The 20,842-nt window shown below is 39.5% G+C and overlaps 1 protein-coding gene across 2 annotated transcripts in view; it reads left to right on the top strand.

The window, feature by feature from the left end:
* The window catches only part of EBF1 (EBF transcription factor 1), a 388,391-nt gene that overhangs the window by 341,964 nt on the left and 25,585 nt on the right, over positions 1-20,842 (top strand). For both annotated transcript variants that reach the window (XM_077780761.1, XM_077780760.1), the window contains exon 9: positions 12,246-12,334. In XM_077780761.1, the coding sequence (XP_077636887.1) occupies positions 12,246-12,334 (89 nt within the window). The remainder of the gene's footprint in view (positions 1-12,245; positions 12,335-20,842) is intronic.

Genomic DNA, 20,842 nt, shown 5'->3' with positions numbered 1-20,842 from the left:
TTTGTAAAAAAAAAAAAAGTACTAAAAGTAAAAAAAAAAATCCATCTTTCATTGGACTCCTGTGTTTATGCCTTTGAAATATAGATCTGATTGTGTCACTCTTATGGTATGGAAAACCTGAAAGAGCTCCTTGTTGCCTACCAGATAAAGTTCTTATATGACACTCAAGGCCAGTACTGTTTCTCATGGTTACTTTTCAGTAGTTTACTCTCAGGATATAAGCTATGCTCTCCCCAAACTTCAATATCCAACTTTATTTGAACATATCATTTCCACACATTATGTCCTTTATAGCTCTGTGACTTTGCTCAGGCTTTTCCTTTTGCCTGGAATGCTTTTCCCACTCTTTTCAGTAGAAAAATTCTATTTATCCTTATACATTAAGCTTAAATATGACTTCTTTAAATATGACTTCTTTGAATATGACTTTAAATGTGTCCTTGACTCCACTATAGAGAATTATTTTTTTCCTTCTTCTATGCTGATGATAGGCCTGGTTCCTCCATGGATTATGTACTTCTCAAGGATACATCATGGTGCCTAGAAGAGTTTTTCCAACTGAATTGCCTGTTGCTGGGGATACACAGGAAACTGGACTTGGGTTGTGCTTGTCTTTCTTTTTATCTTCTTAATCACACAACTTTATATACAGCAGTAATCCAATTTTATTGGATTAAGCAATGTAAAATATCCCAAGTCTGGGAAAGAATCCCATCTGAATTAGGTGTTTCTTACTTTTTCCTTTGTTCACATCTGGTCACGGGATTTATATTGTTTTAAAACACATGTGTCCTACTCCAGGTAGAGCTCTATTTTAGAGTGATATTTGAGAATTAGAGGTGGTGGAATTCTTTGAACTATAATTTCAAATTAGTGTAAATGGGAGAAGAAAGGCTGAAGCCCAGGGACAAGTGAAGCACACTTGATATTCTCCTAGAATACTGCATCTTATTTATCATGTTGTTTTGACATCTGTAAGTATCTTTCTGCCCCTTTAGATTCGGGAGTTACTTGAGAATGGGGAATATGTATGTAGTTTAATTCTGTATTCTCCATATATGCTCCTATTTCTAGCACAGGGAAGGTATTCTATTAATAGTAATAATAACTGCCTGTTAAGTGTTTATTATGTGCTAAGCACTGTACAAATAGCACCACATCAAATCTTCCCTTTATAGATAAGGAAGACTTAAAGAATGAATGCAAGTGGCTTTTCCAAAAGGCACGTCACTGGGGCACCTGGGTGGCTCAGTTGGTTGAGTGTCCATCTCTCAATTTTAGCTCAGGTCATGATCCCAGGGTTATGGGATCAAGCCCTGCATCAGGCTCCATGCTGAGCATGAAGCCCACTTCAGATTCTCTCTCTCTCTCTTCCCCTCTCCCCTACTTGCTCTCTCTCTCTCTCTCAAAAAACAAAAAACAAAAGGTATATCATTGTCAGTGATGTAAGCTGGATGCAAATCCAGCTGTGTTTACTCCAGAAGGTTTGGGGTAAAAGGAAGAGAAGTATGCTGTTAGAGAAATGGAAGTTGTATGAAGTCTGGGGCAGGACAGAGGTTTCTATGGGATATATGTTAAGACAAGGGAAAGGACTAGAACAGATTGCAGATAGAAGGGAATACGAGGAGCAAAAAAAAAAAAAAAAGCATGGGAAAAATCCTGGAGGCCAAAATTATTAGAGGCCTGTTCTGGAGACCTCTTGTTTGTCCTAACTTGGCTGGTCTAGCAAAGAGGTTAAGAACAGGGCTCCAGAGCCAGACTGCATGGGTTTGAATCCCTGGTTTTTCACTCACTGGTCCTGTGGATTTAGGCAAGATATTTAACTCCTCTAAGTCTCGAGTTCATCTCTGTGCCATGGGAATAACATGAGTAGCTATTCACTTTATGGCTGTGGTAAACATTAGATAGGTTAATCCATGTAAAGTGCTTGGCGTATAGTAAGTCCTTAGGAGACATTTAGCTGATGTTGCTGTTATAATAATTATTGTTGGAAGAAAAGGCACACATAAATAAGTGCAACAGGAGTGCCATGGGGTATTTTAAATTTGAGGGAAACATGTAACACTTTAAGTCTGTTGGATACCACACAAATTACTAGTTCAGGATAGTGCATATCTTAACATTAGATCGCACTGCATTCCTTTTCATGGTGCCATAGCTTCGCAAAGCTTAGTTATCAGCAATTACTGTGATCAGAAGGAAGTCTCATATAAAAATTAATGCAGAAGAGGGGCGCCTGTGTGGCTTAGTCGGTTAAGCGTCCGACTTTCACTTAGGTCATGATCTCGCGGTTCGTGGGTTCGAGCCCCGCGTCGGGCTCTGTGCTGACTGCCAGCTCAGAGCCTGGAGACTGTTTCAGTCTGTGACTCCCTCTCTCTCTGACCCTCCCTTGCTCACGCTGTCTCTCTCTCTCTCCTAGAAATAAATAAAACATAAAAAAAATTTTTTTAATTAATGCAGAAGAGAAAAGAGAGTGGTGGTATCCAGTCCAATTCCAAGATTTAAGAAGTTATGCACTGCTCAATAGAAGCACACATATCCTATTAGAAAGTAATTGTGATTGTTTTAGAATGAAATAAAAATATTACTATATTATTTTTTTCTTTCAATTTCTTTGTATTTTTTTCAAATGGCCCCTCTGTTGTTAGGATATAAATAGCAGGCTCTCTGGACCTAAGTAGCTAATAAACAGAGCTGCTGGGCATTTCTTTCCACTTGGAGGTGCTGTGAAAAAATTGCTGAGCTGCCCAAGGTGCTATGAGCAGAGAAAGTCTGGAAGCTCTGGAGTAGATAATGAATAAAGATATAATCATAATGTGTGTGTTTAGGCTACAGAGAACAGGATTCTGACTCCGTTCAGGTAGAGGAGACTTTCTGCTTGAATCTAAAGCTAATGATACATAGCAATAATAATCATGTAGGTCGGGTCAATACTGAAAAAAGTTGACTTCATTTATTTTATATCAAGATGCCATTTAGTTGGACTTTAGGCCGATGATAATGTCTAGGCTTATCTGCAAAGCCATTGTAGCTCTCCACATAACATACTTGTTATAAGTGCTCTTTAACTTCTTAAAATATTACCAAATAATCAGTTAATCCTCTGTGTCTAATCCCAGTTACAAGTATTCACCTGTCTTATTAGTGGAATTAATGGATTATTCTGAGTCACTTTTCTTGGGACTTTTTCCCCCCTCTCAATCTGTCTAGAGAGTGTTGCTATAATGTCATTATCCAGCTCTTCTGAAACCTGTCCACTGGTTTAGAAGCAGCAGCTCTGTGACCAGTGGGAGTAGTTTTTCAAGTTGTCTCATTAAACCATGATATTAACAATCACAAGTAGGACCTCAGCCCAGAACTCTGTGCTTGGTTAGCACAGGGCTCAGAGAAGGGTTTCTTAGCTTTGGAGTCCAGACTTGGTGCTATTCCCTGCTGAGAGCCATAAGTTACTGGTAGCTTGTTCTAGGAGAGTAATAAGTATTGTTGTTTAGCAATTGTGTTGTTGAAATTCAGCTCCACTATGTCTGACAGTATTTATCTAAAATACTTTCCCTGGTGCGTGTTCAAGTTCCAGTAAACCGTGTCTTATTGTGCGACCTTTTCATTTTCCAGTGAAAAGGGATCAGCTCGTCAGATAAAAGCTACAAGCCAGAGTACAGGAAAAATGCGTGCTCAGAAAATCCAAGCATGATTGAAAACAAGATGTGTTAAATCAATGCGGTTTATCGCCTGCCTATTCCCGGCAATTGCTGTTCTAAGCTCATTCTGAACACACACTGGATGATAAAAGTACGGTGTCAAGCACTCACTGGGGTGGGAATGCAAGAAAACATGCTTATCAGACAGGCTGTGTGATTTTACCCCCTTGATAACAGTTATTGTCAAAACTCTTTGGGAAGAAATCTGAAGAACAATTATAGAAGGAATATTACTCCTGTTATATCAGAAGATATGCCAGTTGGGAAGAAAACTATGGATTTATCCTTAAATGCTAAGAAAGACAGACTGTGTTGGCTCTAAATACTTAAACACCATCATCCATTACATGGTGAAAATCGTCCTTCTCTACTAGTTCAAATGAGCAAATCTGGCTTTGAAACCTAATCACACCAAAATTTTTTTTTTAAAAATCATAAAGTGAAAAAGATTGAAGGGCAAAAATAAATCATGAAGATCTCTAAGCTTCTGTTTGCTTGAGGGATTTAATTTTAGTTTTAAACTTGTATCAAATTTGGAAATCTAAATTAAGGCTCCTGAAAGGCCAAGCTGTTCAGAGCACATCATGTGCAATAACAGGGGCAACTTTTCTCATCAGCTTTATTACAATTAGAGAGCAGTACAGTTTCCCCTAATTATTGTACATTCACCTACTTCCCGTTTTAGATAGAGTGTAACCCTCCAGGGCCAGAAAAGGGTCTGTTTATGAAGAGATGCTCCACTTCTGCCAGTGACTTCTCACCAAGAATTGTCTAGAAAATGCCAACCGGTTGTGGTATGAAATTAGTGGGTTTAATGGACACAGCATTCTGTGTTCTCTTTTTCCCAGAAGACAAATCAGCCTTTGAGAGCCCGACTCAAACATGACAGAAAACTCAGTTTCTTGATCATTTGTGGGGAAGGTTTAAAATACCAGGGTGGCCTCCCCCGAAGAGGTTTGTTTTGTTGACAGTTGAGTCATAAGTGAAGAAGTCAGGCTGAGTGACCTGTTCACCTGTACAAAGTCAGGATTCTGTGCATAAGGATTCTTCCTCAGGGTGGATTTCGTTTCACAGATACTTAGTAAAAAAGAAGCCGTTTAATCAATTTGCTAGCAGAACTTGTCAATATGTTGCACATTGGGATTCATTAATATTAAAATAAAGTAGTCATCCTGGAAGAGTAAGTAAAGCACCGAGGCTTTTGTTCTCATTTATACAGTTAGCATTCTCTGTGCCTCAATTTCTCACCTTCCAAGGGGGAGTAATGATTTTTGATATTTATGTCACGGCATATTGAAGGAATCACTGAGATAACGTCTATAAAGCATTTGATATTACTGGGAAAACAGTATTATGTGACCTCAGGGTATGTTTTAAATGACGCTTGACAAGTTACCATTATGATTGTTAACATCTATTAAAAATCTTCAGAGGTCCTTATAACTTAGAGAATAACTGAGATTCAGGATGCAAAAATCTTAAAAATGAGTTGTAACCTATCTAAGTGTAAATTGGTATACATTTTGTAAAGGTAGTTAGGAAATATATGTATCAAACGACTGGAAAATGTGAATATTCTTTTATCTAAGAATTTCTCCTATTTTTCAATACAGTACTTCTTACATCAGAGAAAATTTGGGAGGAAAAGCATACATTCCCATTAACAGGGGCTATGTTACATAAATTATGGCCATCCATACGATGCAATATGCTACAACCCTTAAAAAGAATGAGGTGAATATAAATATGTATATAATCAATATTTATATAAAACAGGATTGTGAAAATGCCTGAAAGTATGCACACTAAGTAGTGATTATATACAAATAGGGTATTATGGGGCTTTTCCCTCTTTTTTGTGTTTCTTTTGTATTTTTTTAATACAATAAGAATGTATTACTTTTAGAGAAACAGTAAAGCTGTTTCCATTTTAAAAAAAGAAAAGTAAGTCACTCTTTCTTCCTGCTCTTGATCGCTTTTGCTTATGGAAGAGTTCTTAATTTCTAAATGTACCTAAGTTCTTTGCATTCCAGCGGACAGTCCTCAGGGTCGTCCCTCTCTTTCTCCAAGAGCCCCTGCACTTCATCACTCTGGGCTTTGATCTGCTTTCCCACTCACTTTTTCTTCAATCTGTACCTTGTATGCACCCCTGGCCCCACTCTTTGTAAAGAGGACTTAGCCATACAGGCCAGCTAGCACCTCTGATTGTACGTTTCATAGAGAGAAGTAGTAATTCCTTTGCTTGATTTTTGAATCTCAGACTTGTTGCCACACAGCAAGAAGTTTGAAAACTGCAAATAAGAAGTCAGGGCATGTTCAAATCCAATTTGGAAATTTTCCTTTAGCTCCTATGTTGGTAAATTCTGCCCATGTTGGCTTCATCCTGACACCCTCCTGGTTCAGTTACAGCTTTCTGCAGCTGCCAGCCTCTTCCCAAACCTCTCCTGAACCTTACTGGCTCCTGAGGCAGGGAACTGGATTATAAAAGCATTTCTCACCCAGAGCAGGGCTCTGCTTGCAAAGGATTTGGTTTTCGGTTTCTTAAAGAGTATGTCCCTTCCACAGAAGAGGTGATCAGGATACGGTTCACGCACTAAACATCTAGGAATGAAATATCCAAGTGACTGGAAATGCAACAAATTTCTTCATTAACCATATTTCTGGCTCTTGTTTAGGTTTCTGGTTGATTTTTTGGTTTATATATTTTAAAGTCAGTCTTCAAGATAGGTTTGTGAAGATAACTTGCTGTTTTATTGTTTACCTCTGGTTGTTAATTTAGTGACTGAGGGAAAAATGGGGCCATTATGGAACAAAAAGGCTCGCCTAACACATATGTAATAACTCTCATGCCCAGAATGGATCTGCCTTGAAGGGAAATGCTCTGCTGTTACTCCTTTAGTTCAAATGTAGAGTAGTCACCAGGGAAGCTCGGAGACCCAGGTGCTGGTTTTATCATTGCCTCTGCTAGGAGGTTTTATTTATTACTTGGCATCAAGTCTAGATATTTGTTTGGACATTAAATGGCAATAGAATATAAATATTACCTTCCTAATATCTGCATTTCTTTTTATTTCCAGTCAAAATGACATCATGTCACACAACCATTAAAAAAAGGAAATTAAAACCCCAGAAATATGTTAAAGTGCTGCAGCGAGTCTCTGAGCTATAAAAGCAGGGAGACTCTGTGCTAACACTGGAATGGCACCGAAAGAGCTTTTCCTGTGCTGTTTGGGAGCACAGCTCTCCAGCCCCTCATTTCCATTGTTTCCAGGAATAAGTACTCAAGAAGTTCAAGAGCACAGAGGAGTGATTTCTCTAAAAAGAAACTCTGAAAAGAGAAAAGCCAGTTATCTTAACTGAGAATGCATCCTTCCTGACTACAACATTTTAATTTGCAAATAAATCTCCTTAAAGAGAATTTCGTTATTGGATGTGTTTGTAAAGTGGATTTAAAAAAATACTAAAGGCATGAAAAGGCCACGAATGGCATGTATACATTTAGTTAGAATTTACTCATTGCAGATCTTTTGAATGGATTTTGCAATATCTTTCGAATGGATTTTGTAATTTTTTTTTGAGAGAGAGAGAGAGCGTGCGCACACACATGGGGGCTAGGGGGCAGAGGGAGAGAGAGAGAGAGAGAGAGAGAGAAACTCAAGCATGCTCCCCGTTTAGTGCAGAGCCGAACACAGGGCTCAATCCCATGATCTGGGATCATGACCTGAGCCAAAATCATGAGATGGTGTTCAACTGACTGAGCCACCCAGGCGCCCCTGGAGTTTGTAATCTTGTCATTAGTATTCGTGCATAAAATCTAGTTGTATTATTTTAAATGTTCTTTGCATACAGCATTTTATGCTGCATGAACATTTGGACACTGTAAATAATAGTTTTGTATAATCAGAGCTGTTCAGCTGAAGCCCAATGAAGAGCTCTGCTTAGACTGGTTCTGCATAGAAAGTCACTGGTTTCTTCTAGGCGAGTTTGAGATTCTGAGATTGGGAAAGTCCCCACAGCCATTTATAAGCAGTTTCAACACAAGGCCAGATGTAGGGGTTTGATATTTTTAACTATTTAATTAACTTCTACTCTTTGAAAAGTAATGACTTTGATGCCCTTGAAATGCCAACCAGTTCATCAGTCTTTTGGGGCTGGATGGCACATTTCTTTCAGAAATTTTATTTTTAAGGGCTTTTGGTTTCGTGACACAAAACACTTAATTCCTGCAAATGTCATCTGGACACATGACGGGCACCAAAAATGATGATTGAATCAGTGGAGAATTTCCTATCATGTGGAATTTTTCAGATGCCTACATTGCTCCCATTCTACTCTGATGTTTTAAAAATTGGGGCTTTTTCAATTTGGGGTTACAGGTTTTTCTAGATCTCTGATCCTCCCTTATTCTGCCACTGTCCCTGCCTGGTTTCGGATGACATCCTCTGCAACCCTTTTCAGAGAACACGGACTCAGTGTTTGGAAGCAGAGTCACATTAACGCTCTCTCATCCTTTCCTTCCTTTTGCAGTTTATAGCTTCATCGGTTTCTCTTTTTTCAACCTAAGATGCTCATGCTTCTTTATTTGTTGTTAATTATTCCTAGTTAAGTTTTTCTTTCTTTCTCTTCTAGATCCTCAGAATTGTCCCAAGTTTAAGGGGGAAAATTGATTAGTCCCATTTCTACTAGTGCCCCCCGCCCCTCAGCCCTGTGCTTGAATACAATGAGGTCACTTTGTTGAAGGATTAACTTTATATTACATTCTTTCAGAGTAGACGTACGTCCCTAAGGTACAACTACCCCCACTGATGAAATAAATATACCATTCTTTATGATTCCTCCTCGTTACCCTCTCTGTTGATTTTCAGAGAGTTTATGAATAGTCACATATTTATACAACTGGCCAAAAGTATACTACTTATTTTTCTTATGGTCTGTAATAACCTATGCAAGGTTATTAAAGGGTATACAGACCCCTTTTAAGGCATAGTTTCTTATGTCATTACTTTATACAAGGAGGTCACATTCCATCTCGGCAACAATCTCTTGCTCTTAACCTTTTTCTCTGATTATAAAAGTAATATATGTTCACTGTGGAAAATTCAGAGAATGTATAGGACAAAGAGAAGGAAGAAAAGCACTTTAAGAGCCACTTTTTAGAAATAACTACTGTTCAGGCAGAGAAGGACAAATATCATATGTTTGCACATATAGGAGGATTAGGAGGAACTTGACGGAGGAACAAGGGGGAGAAGAAGGGCGGAAATGGTGGGAGAAAGGGAGAGAGGCAAACCATGAGAGACTCTTGAATGCTGACAAAAACTGAGGACTGATGGATGTGGGGGTAGGGGGGGAGGGGCATGGAGGAGGACACTTGTGGGGATGAGCACTGAGTGTTATGTGGAAACTAATTTGACAATAAACTATTAAAAAAAAAAAAGAAAGAACTACTGTTAGGCAGTTTATATATGGACATATTTTCTTTATTCTATGTATGTTCATTTTTTAAAAAGTAACCACATTGTATATATGCTCCTGTAATCTGCTTGTTAACCTAGCCATATATTATATGTCAGTAATTTTTTTTTCCCTTGTGGCGTTGCTTTTGAGGACTGCATCATATTCCATTTCATGGGCATGCCATGATTGAACCATCCTCCTCCCTATCCACTTAATCTGTTTTTAGTTTTTCATTTGTTTTATTTTGTTTTGTTTTTTTAAGTAACAATCTTTCAAAGATGACCCCTCTTATTCAGTAATCCATTTTTTCCTCTCTAGTCAATGCAATGGGAGAAATCATCAGGCACCTTTGAATTTAAAACAATGAGCTTTGCCTTACATATTTTTAGTGCTATCTTTGTCTACATCACCAGACCATGCCATTGTAATAGTCTATACCTAAATTAAAGGCAGGTTAATATATTTAATAATATGAGTGTAGAGAACTCATAAAGGCATGGGGAATAAATTAAAAGGCTTTATCTTACTATCCGAAATATTTCCCCTCACTTAGTATACCTCCATAGAGTAGATGCTTCTTTTCCCTTGAATAATGAGTTAAGTATATCATACTCAATTATGTTTTGTGGCAGCAGAATGACTTCTCTTCAGGTCTTTAGCTGTTAGTTCCATACGATATTTGAATTGGTTCTTTTAATTGCAGATACTAAGTGTTGGTCATTCTGCTGTGAGTTGGCAGTACAGACAGAGAAACATATACGTCAGACATTCATTCATTTAACAACTACCCGTTTCTTGACACAGTAGGAATTAATTCATTATGCAAACAACTGAAGGAGCAGGTCAACAATTCATGTTTTATTGGTGGCTAAGACTGAAAAATAAAAACAAGAAATAGAATTTTCAGAATGCTGAATTATGTCTTCAGATATTAAAATGATATACTTAATTGTCTAAAGCTATTTTTATGGTTAAACATCTTGGATGGCAGTTAGTGATATGGGTGGGGGATGGATGTGATATATTACTGAAAACTAGGTGCTCATTCCTGTCCCTCTCATGCATTCTTGATTAAATACCATGGATTTTACGAGTAACAGCTTCCCTGCATGAAGAGTTCTATGGCTTTTTCTCTACATGTCTAATTCGAAAAAAGAATTCTTCTCAAGGGTTTAGAAAGTAATTCATAAAATGGGAGGAATAATAAATATTGTGCCTTAACTCATATACTAGTATAGATAAAGAGATTTGGTACACCTGGGTATAATTTTAGTTAATTTCCACAAGAGACAGGTTGAAAGTTTACTGTTTGGAAGCGGGGGAAGGGGGGAGAAGATGGCTAAATCTCATATTTGTAAAAATGATTACATTGTCTTAAATGAAAATGCTACTCTATTAACAACTTCAATAAGCATTGCATTTGGGAAAAATCTTTTCAATAAAAAGTTACCTGAAGTTCACTCCAACTTAAAATATACAAGTGAGGAAAAAGTACTTACTCTGATTTATGTGTCTTTTGGAGGTGTAATTATTGGCTTTTTACTCACCTATGTAAAACAATGTACTTTTGTAAATGGATTTCTGGCCACTTTGTGCAGCTTTTTTTTTTTTTTTTTTTTTTTTTTTTTCTTTTTTTTCGCTTTTTTTTTTTTTTTTTTTTTTTTTTGCCTTTTTTTCCCCTTACATAAAAAGTAAGCACTGTCAATCAAGGAATTTTAAGGTTTATTTCCTCTTTAGAAATGATTGATAGCCTTTTAGATTTACAAGTTGACAAGTTAAAGGGTTCTATTGGTATAATTATGTACTAAATTCACAGTCTTTCAATTTAAATGTCCTTTTAAAACCACAAGATTATCATACCTGTATTTTGAAAAGTGGGCCAGTCAGTTTGGGTTGGTATACAAATTGCTTCCATTAGCCTTGGGACCTATTTGAATTTAATACAGTTTTTTAAAGTTAGTAGTAGTATGAATCTTACTTTTAAAATTTAGGTTAATGGAAATGCATTTTAAGTAAAGCATGTGGCAACTTGTTTTCTAATGTATAGCTAAATGTCAGAACTACAAAGACTGTCTTTTTACTCGGTGTGGGAGAAAATATGTGGTTGAAAACGTTAGTTACACTAAAAAAGAAAAGAAGAAAAACACCCACCCATTAGTGAGAGGATATGGGGATGTGGGGAGAGGATGGAGCTGCCATCTTTTCCTGGTCAGATGAGGAAGATATTTCATCTCTCGAGCAGGAATTTTGAAAATTATAGACCAGGGTCTACTTTGTGTTACACTTAATTTAAGGATACCTTGAAGAGAGTGTAAACAATATGGGTACAATAAGGCTCATTGTCTCCAAATATTATTATAGGTTTATTCTTCTTTTAGTCTTTTTAAGAATTTTTATTGGAGACCCAGATGCTCTATGCTAATGCTCCACAGAGGCTGGTCTTCTTCCTCAAATAACATTGATGTTAGTGAATGAGTCTGTCATTTTACATGTGAGGGTGTTGTATCAAGGACATTTTCAACACCTATCAGCTTGCAGACTCTATCAAGTGTAGAATAGGCTTTCTATGCCTAGAAGATCCCGACTTCCTGACCCTCACCATGTTCTTGCAGGCTTAATTGCCACAGAGGCATGGAGATGGTGGATGTGTTGAGATCTATTAAAGACTATTCAGTTAAGCAAGTACTTGTAATTCTCCTGCTGTTTATAATGTGTGGATACCTTCAGATAAGCCCTTGAGTATTTTGACCTGAGCTTTTAGCTAGTGGATCCTAAAACTTCACATCAAATGCCATTTACTTTCTATTTTTGATTATGTAAGGAATATAGGATTTGGCCAGAAGAGCCGAGTTTAGGAGTTGTTACTAATGTCCCTACTAATGTTCTTTCAAGCGAGTCCCTGCCTACCATGGTAAATAGCAGAAGTAGACAGTGAAAATATTCAGCAAGAGCACTGTGCATCTGATCATCTCGTGACGTAATTTAAAAGTATAAATTAAATTTGGGGCTTCCAATTGTTTCCATGCCATCAGTGTTATGTTCTGTTTTATTTCATGAAATTGTTCTAATCCTGTGACTTCTTCATTGCAGCGCTCAACGAACCCACCATCGATTATGGTTTCCAGAGGTTACAGAAGGTCATTCCTCGGCACCCTGGTGACCCTGAGCGTTTGCCAAAGGTCAGGATACTTCTTTTTTGAGTTACAGTCTCTGGAGACTTGAGCTTAGGTGATTAGCAGAAAAACTTTGCTATTGATGAAAATTAGCTCATAGGTAAACAACTCAACATTTTTGTGCTTTGTGTGTCTGGTAAACAATAATAAAAGTAGCAAGCATTAATGTGCCAGGTAGTGTTATACTTATTTTTACATATGTTATGTCATCTTTTCCTTTCAAAAACCTCTGAGCTTGGTACTTGGTTACCACCTTTATTTTAGAGAAGAAAATAAGCAAGGAGAGGTTAAATCATTTGCCAAGGTCATAAGCATGTAAATTGCTCAATGGAGATTCAAATCTATGCAGCCTGGCTCCAAAGTCCACGTTATTAATCACTGCATCATAACAATTCTTAAGAGGGAAAAAAAAACCTCACTGGCTTTCTACCTATATGACGATTTATACCTATGCCTAGTACAGCTAGAGCTCAAATGAAACATATCGGTAGATCTTGCAACTGGACAAATAAGACAGAGCCTCTTACCTCCAGAAGCATCCTACCTAAATGGAAATAAGGTATAAATGTGTGAGAAATTAAACAAAAATTCAAGACAGAGTAATATATGTCATGCAGCAATACACTGTTAATTGCCAATGCAGAAAGTAGGAAAATCACATACTGACTTCTATTCTGTACCTGTTGTCAATATTGGGGGTGTTCCATCTCCATACCTGAGGAACACGGGCATTGCATCAGAGAGATCACCATACACAACTAACCATAAGAGGAAGTAATAGGTACTTTTAACCAAAGTACAACCAAAGTCCTGTGAGGACTCCGAGGAGAGAACAATTAAATTAAATGCTAAGGAAGCCCTAAGTACAGAATTTTTTTTTTATATTTTTATTTATTTCTAGGAGAGAGAGAGAGAGAGAATGAGACAGCATGAGCAAGGGAGGGTCAGAGAGAGAGGGAGACACAGACTCTGAAACAGGCTCCAGGCTCTGAGCTGGCAGTCAGCACAGAGCCTGACGCGGGGCTCGAACCCACGAACCGCGAGATCATGACCTAAGCGAAAGTCGGAGGCTTAACCAACTAAGCCACCCAGGTGCCCCCCTAAGTACAGAATTAGTAGAACTACCATTCGCCATTTCCTGACAGCAAAATAAAGTTTCCATTTACTTCACAAATGGAAACTACTATGAATTCAATGAGTAGATGAGAGGTGCTCTTCTTGCTGGAATAAGGCTAAAGATATGTCACTTCTAGGTCTGTTTTGCCTCATAAAACACTTACAAAAATGAAGTTGGCATCCTTCCTAGCTCAGCAAACTTCTTTGGGGGATTGGTTTACTGTCAGATCGTACCTGTGTGCCTGGTGCCCTGTCAGAACAGACCTTGCCCCCCCACCCCCAAAAGGAGAAAGGTGCCTCCCAAACTACTGCATGGATGAGAGGGGCCAATCGGGCAGAGAAGGGACACTACCTCTCTGAAGAGAGGAAGAACTGTGACCAGCAAGAATGGGAATTCTCTACCTAGAGCTGGGGAAGAAGCACACAGCCTCAGTCTCTATCTCTAGCTTCCTGGAACGGCCTTGCTTCTGCCCAGTGCTGTTGACCTTACTGAAAACATTTCACTCCAGGAAGAAACCATGTGGTGTGTCAGTCTGTTCATATCCTTGCCTTTGAAACAGGCTTCCATCTTACACAACCTCCTCTTTGGCCCTGACTTATTCTTGGTGAGCGATTAAATGATCTAACAGTAATAGTGAACGGCAGCCTCCATCTATAGTATCGATGTGCCTCAGAGAGGCAGGTTTACTTTCAAGGACTTCTGTCTAGCAAGAACCTAGCTCCCATGCATTTCCTGTGGGATTATAATTGGTAATTTTATAGCACAACGATATAAATGAAGTGTGTCCACCCAGTGGTCAGTGCCTGAGGTGTCTCAGTGGTAGAAAGAAGAAATGGGTACAATGACAGGCTTTTCTTAATTTTTCCATTTGGGGACAGTCTGCACTTTACATTTGGCATTTGACATCTCCAAAAGGACCTGGAGAGTCAAACTGGCAGGAGTGGAACTCAGAGCAAGGGCATTTACTAGCTATGCAACAGAGGTCAAAATTCTTATTTTTTCTCCAAAATTCTTTACGTCTGTGCCTCAGTTTCCTTCTCTATTAAATGGAGATGATAGTATTTTCACTTTTTCTGATAGTTATTTTAACCACTTATTTAACACTCAACAAAAGGTAGCTATGATTATCTGCAGCTGAGTAAGAGTGGGATTGTTGCTTCTCAGAGCTCTTCTATCCAATCTATGCAGAGCAGGAAATCCTAATCCTGGTGAGCAGTTGGATGTATGATTCGTCTTCTGTGCCTCAGTTTCTTCATCTATAAAGTGGGGACAATAATCATGGTGATGTCACGGGGATCATATACGGACAAAAAGAAGTAATCCTGTGGATGCACTCTAGCACAGCTCTCTGGCTCACGGTTGCTTCTCTGCAAATATTTATTGAAAAGCAGAAGATAAATCTGATTTAACAGTTGAGGTCTAAAGAAGCCAGGAAGTACTTTTCTTATTCTAGAAATGGGAGAAATAAGAGTAGAGGGCTGAGTTTTGTGAGCTTTTAAAAACATTTTTTACAGTTGCACATCACATTCAGAAATGTTGAACAAACAGCACAGACACGTGTCACTCCATCCCTGGTGGCCTGATGGTGAAGTTCCCAGCCCTCTTTTCCCGGGTTTGGGAGGAGTAATCAGGACACAATGGATTTGTGTGTTAAGGAAACACTCCACAGCCTGCATCTAGCCACTTGACTGTTCAAGGGCTCTGGCTGGAGCCCACCCCAGGAAGCTCTCTGTGTGACTCAGACCAGAGTGGCTGTCCTCCTGGCTCTGAATGTTAAGGTGGAGGGAGAGTTCAAGAGCAGGGTCAGGAAGTGGTGGATGGAGCCAGCTCGAGGTATTCCTGTGGACTTGGGAGATTTATACTCAGGCTGTCCATTGTTAGAGGGATAAAAATGGGCTCCGCCTTTCTTAGAATCATGGTCAGTGTTTGCCAAACAGGAGTGTTTCAGTGAGCCATGGACCACACACCTCAAAAAACAAACTGCACTTTATTAAACCCATGTGTTTGTGAATAGACAAAGCTAGATTCATACAACCACCCACATATTCTGTCAAATGAAACTGCTCCAAAGACCAAGCAGACAGCTTTCCATAATAATATGCCTTTGTATCCTGGCTTGTGCCTTTTCAAAGAACTTGTACATGCTTTGTTTTATTGGAGCCCTTCTTATGAGAGAAGTCGGGAAAACAGACATCATTCCCATTTACCAAATGAGAAAACAGGAGCAAGCAGAATCCTTCTCTGTAAATTATTTTGTCCCTGAAAGTCCCCATTAGTGAGAGCGGTTGTACGCACAAATTTAAAACAGTATAATTACCTTAAGCCCAGGTGTTTTTTGGTTTCCTTTTTCATATGCGCAGGGAGAAAGGTGGGCTAAGATTGTAAATGGAACCATTCTGTTCTGTTTCATATGGGCTTACTTCCCTCTCTGGGTCCTGGCAGGAGAGAGAAGAACACGTGACCAACTTTGGGGTGAAGGTTGACTTTTCATGTAATGTAGAGGTGAGGGGATGGGGACTGTGGTCAGTCAGAGACTGTGAGATGCAGGCATGCATGATGCATCATGCAATCCAGAAACACTGAGCAAGGAGCTCTCTCTGTTTTGAAGGCCAGAGGTGTCTCCACCTTCTTTCAGTGTCTTAGTTGTCTTCCTAGGTGGGCAGTGAGCATTAGCACAGAGGCGGGGAGAGTGGACCAAACCTCACCGGCACTCTGTGTGTTGGCAGTGAGTCCCAGGGAGCACGTGGTATCACTTCATGCCCAAGGGGTGCCGGCCACTGCTTTCTCAAGGTGTTCAAAGAGCACAGAGGCTGAGAGAGTAAGCTCTCGGCTCAGACAGGTGTGGAGTTTGCAAACCGGATCCACTGCTCTGTGCAGTGACTCAGCCTTTCCAGCCTGTTTTCCTTAATGCCATGGCCCCGCAGTGTTGCCGCTGGGCATTAGTGAGATAATTTAGGTGAGGAGGCCTCTCTGGTATCTAGCAAGACCTCAGCACACAGAAGCTACAGGCCCTGAAAGGCAGGGACTCCCCATTCCACAGTCCAGATGCCCGGAGGGCTGGTGACTTCACAGCTAACAAGTGAGAAGACTAAAATTCGAGTCCTTGGGCTTGACTGCCTCACTTTTCCTTCAGATCTGGAAACCCAAATAATTCTGCCTTGAGGTGATTAGCGCCTCTCTCCTGTCCCTCCCCTACACCTCACCCCCATCCTACTTAAACTCTTGCCAGCTTTCTCTCCTTTTCCCACAGAAGGGGGTTGGCATGGGGACCTCTGTGGGGCAAACGTTTTTCTACGAGAGCCAGTCCCTCTTTTAGAGAAAATAAAGCAGTTTGAGAAAAGTAACAAAGGCAGCATTTGTGTATTTTGCTTTATGGAGCTGAAAATATCTGGTAAATTGATCCAGTGGGAGTAATAAATACACATTACTTTATCTTGTTCTTCATGTCCTATACCCCTGAGCCTTGATAGAACAACACCACTTAATAGACTTAAAAAAGAGTAATTACGCTCATTGGTTGTGTGATTTTTCAGCCCTCCCAGCCCTGCCTGACCTTCTAATTTAGCTCACCGTGTCTAACTAATGCATTTATATTCATCTTTTATGAAGCATGTATAGTACAGAACTGACTTCAGAGCTTCTTCCAAGCTGCCCTCCCAGGCCTCCAATCTGGTTAGTAGTAAGGAGAGAGGGAACCATCCATCTCTATACTGTTCCCATGTATAGATAACACATACACATGGCTCAGGGCATTTTTTTTATCCTTTATGAAACATAATAAAAAGTATTTATTACATTTTTACTTTAAAGCTTTTATACATTCTAGCATTATTTACAGCTAAACATGCAGGCAAAAGATGCAAGTGTTTTTAAAATGATTACTGTTAATGTTTCTGCTTGTCAGAAGTGCTTAAATTTTCCTGCACTTTGTCTAAAAACTTAGTACTGTTGCCTTTTAAGAACAACACATTTAAAAGATCTTGCAAGTCAGATTTGCAAACACTGCTGACAGTTTGTGATGAATGATATTGCAAAATTTGCAAGATGTTTGTCATTTTGCACAGCCGACATATTAAGGAGCGGATTAAGAAATGCAAAACCCCTATGGAAAACAAGCATCCCAAATGAAAACCAAAACAAACCTCAAGCAAACCTTGAACCCAGAGAGTACACACATCAGAATCTCTCACCCGAGTTTTTTCTCCCTACTTCCCACTCAGCCAGTGGAACCCAATTGTTCTCAGTGCATTTTCTCTCACCATATGGTCTCCTCATTACCATACACTAAGAGTCCATATGGGAAACTTGTGAAATGAACTGTATTCATTTTAACTGCCAGATGAGCAGCCTTTTGCTTTGCAAGCTTAGCTTAAGTCATCTGCTGTCTTCATGTTGTTATGGCAACACGGCACCAATAAAAAATTCTAATCTACTGTAAGTGATCACAGTATTTTAAGTGCTTGCCTATAACTGCCCTCAAAGGGGAGGAGGGAAGAAGGGTTATATGCTTCCGAGGAGCAAAGGGTTGTTCTTTATTCCAGCAGGTGTCACTAAAGAAGCTGGCGAGATGGGTAGAGGTGCCACCGTGGCCGCCTAGTAGACATGGATCGTAAGGGATGTGGATTGCTGAGGGACGGATGGTAGTAAGGACGGACCGTACACCCTTCGGGAGGGTCTAGGAAAGAAGAGACGTTGAAGGTCAAAAACTATAGTTCTTCCGGCAGACATGTTCCTCCGCTGGTGCTGTGAAGCCTGCCACAAATAAAATTCGAGATTCTAAACTACACAGGCAGCACATCCTTCTGGTGGCTTCTCCTTCACTGGCATGCGAGAAAATCTCAGCCTCCACAAGTCTGCTCTTCCTGTACATGGGAATTAGTCATTTCCAACACCATGCTAATTAAGTGTACCTTAAAGTAATGGAAGTCGGCAGCAACATCCTTAAATATAAATCATTTTCACCTCCGCGGGCCACATGATATGTTGCATCTCTGTCGCTCTATCTGTATTGAAAGTGAATGTTTATAGTCTCAGTTCATCAGTTCACATTAGCCTCATGCTGAATATTTAAACACAGAACAATTTGAACACACCATGAAGGAAGACAGTGACTGCACTTTCATTTGGAACAGCAAGGGCTCATCTAATAATAATTTAGTAAATCAGCCATTTAGTGGCTCGGTTTGTGCACTGCTTTGTGCCAAATATTATTCAGTTCAACTGTACACTTGCAGGATTGAAATTCAGACTCTGGTCACAGGCACTGTTTTTGCTCAATGGAGAGACAAGACCCAAAATCACCCTCCCTAAAGAGCGTTCATGTTTAGTGATTTATCATAAATACAGAGCTGGGGCAAAATAAAATCGGAGTCGGCTGTATACAATGTATTCTAATTATGCTTTTATTGTTTTAGTCTTTATGCAAAGACTATCAGTGATTCAAAACCTGCAGTTGCATCAGTGAAAACACAAATAAGAAATCGTTGCATAACCACAGTGCCTGTTAGTAGAAAAGGGGGATGAATAAGGGTTTCAGAAAAAGATAAAGAAAAACCTTTCATCTTTATCTTTCACACCATGACACTGGCCACTCTCTCACCTTATTCATTCATTTATTTTTGTAATTTGAGGAAACTCTATTAACATTATATCCAGGAACCCAAACGATGCTCAAACAAAAATAACGAAACAAAAACAAATCATATGGTATATTAAACTCTTAGAAAAAGCACAGTTGAGTTTGAATACAAGAAGCATTTTGTCTCTGCATTCTCTTGTCAAAAACACACACTAGGGAATGCATAACTTTTCCTCCTCTCTCCCCTATATCTGCCAGAAACCTTGTGGGCAAATCCCACTACCTGTTTGGATAATGTGCTCAACTTAGAGGCTTGATGTCCCCTCTACTTATGCTTCTTTTAGCAGGGGAGTTTAGGCTGGTCTATGCATCCCTGAAATTGGAAATAGAATGTTTGTGTGGTTATGAGTATGTATTTTCTTAATGTTTACTTATTTTGAGGGAGAGAGAGAGAGAGAATCTCAAGCAGGATCCATGCTGTTAGTGTAGAGCCCAGCTTGGGGCTCGATCTCACGAATTGTGAGATCATGACCTGGGCTGAAATCAAGAGTTGGACACTTAACTGACTGAGCCACCCAGGCACCCCAATGAGTATGTATTTTTGGGAGGAGGAAGATTGTAGCTTCATTTAAAAGACCCATGACCCTCACAAAGAACTATAATTTTCCCTTCTTTGTCTTTAACTGACTTATTTACAGGTTAAGTGATTCTACTTGTCATTATTATATCAGGCCCATTTCAGAGGTGAGGAAACTGAGGCTGAGAGAGGCCAAGTAATCTGCTCAAGCGTGTGCAGCTGGTAAATGGGGTTTTCTACCTCACCAGACTTCCTCAGTGTTAATCTGTTCAGAATCTTTCAGTGTTTTTCAAATAGGACTGCATCTCAAACAGCACTCAAGGCACATAATGTACATGGACTCAAGAATGCATATAATTTGCCAAAGGTCTCTGGAAAATAAGTGAAGGTTATCAATATTATTGCTGGCTATTGCTCAACAAAGCACTAACTATATGCCTACTGAGCCAGGTGCTGGCATTAACACTGCTTTAGAGATAAGGAAACAGAGGCATGCATTTACAATGCTAGTAAGTGCCAGAGCATGGATTTGAGCCAACTATATTGAACTCCAGAGCTAGTATCCCTAAGCGCTGACTCCCAGAATTAAGAAAAAGGAATTTGTAGAAAAAAGGCAATTTTGCAAACCAATCCTAAAAATTCCTCAAGCTTGGCCAAGGCTGGGGGGTAGAGGAAGAGGGCAATGGTAGTATGGACTGAGATTAGCTCACAAAGGGCTGAGCCAAGCAAAAGTGGCAACGTGAATGAAAAACATGCACATAGAAACATTGGAGATCATTCTTTTTCTCTTTAGCAGCAGAGTCACTGTCATAGAAACTTGTAATGTCAGTAATTCCAATAGCTGAATTCTGGAACGGAACCTCTTTCAAGCTCTTTTTTAGCACTGAGCTCTTGATGAGGGTAACTGTGTTTATCCTACTTCATATCACATCCTCTGGGCAGAGGCAATCAATTTAATTACTCATTAGTTCAGGGAGAAGTCACAGGAGGAACAAGGGGCTAATCCTATCTATCTCCTGACCGTCCAAAATCCTCCTCTTGGACTGAAGCCCTTAGAAAGAGACACTAGGAGGTAGGTCTTCAACCTCGCTCACTGTATTCAGCCTTGAGTTACACTTCAATTAAGCATCAGAGTAATAAGAACTGAGCCCCAGCAGTCTCAAGGCAGTGGATTTTAATTGCAGTTATAGTCAGGACCATCTGTAAAACCTTGGGAATTTACAGTTATCATTCGTCTGGAGG

This window comes from Crocuta crocuta, unplaced genomic scaffold (genome assembly GCF_008692635.1).
Source record: "Crocuta crocuta isolate KB4526 unplaced genomic scaffold, BGI_CrCroc_1.0 scaffold343, whole genome shotgun sequence".
NCBI lineage: Eukaryota > Metazoa > Chordata > Mammalia > Carnivora > Hyaenidae > Crocuta > Crocuta crocuta.
This window is presented reverse-complemented; position numbering and strand designations above follow the sequence as displayed.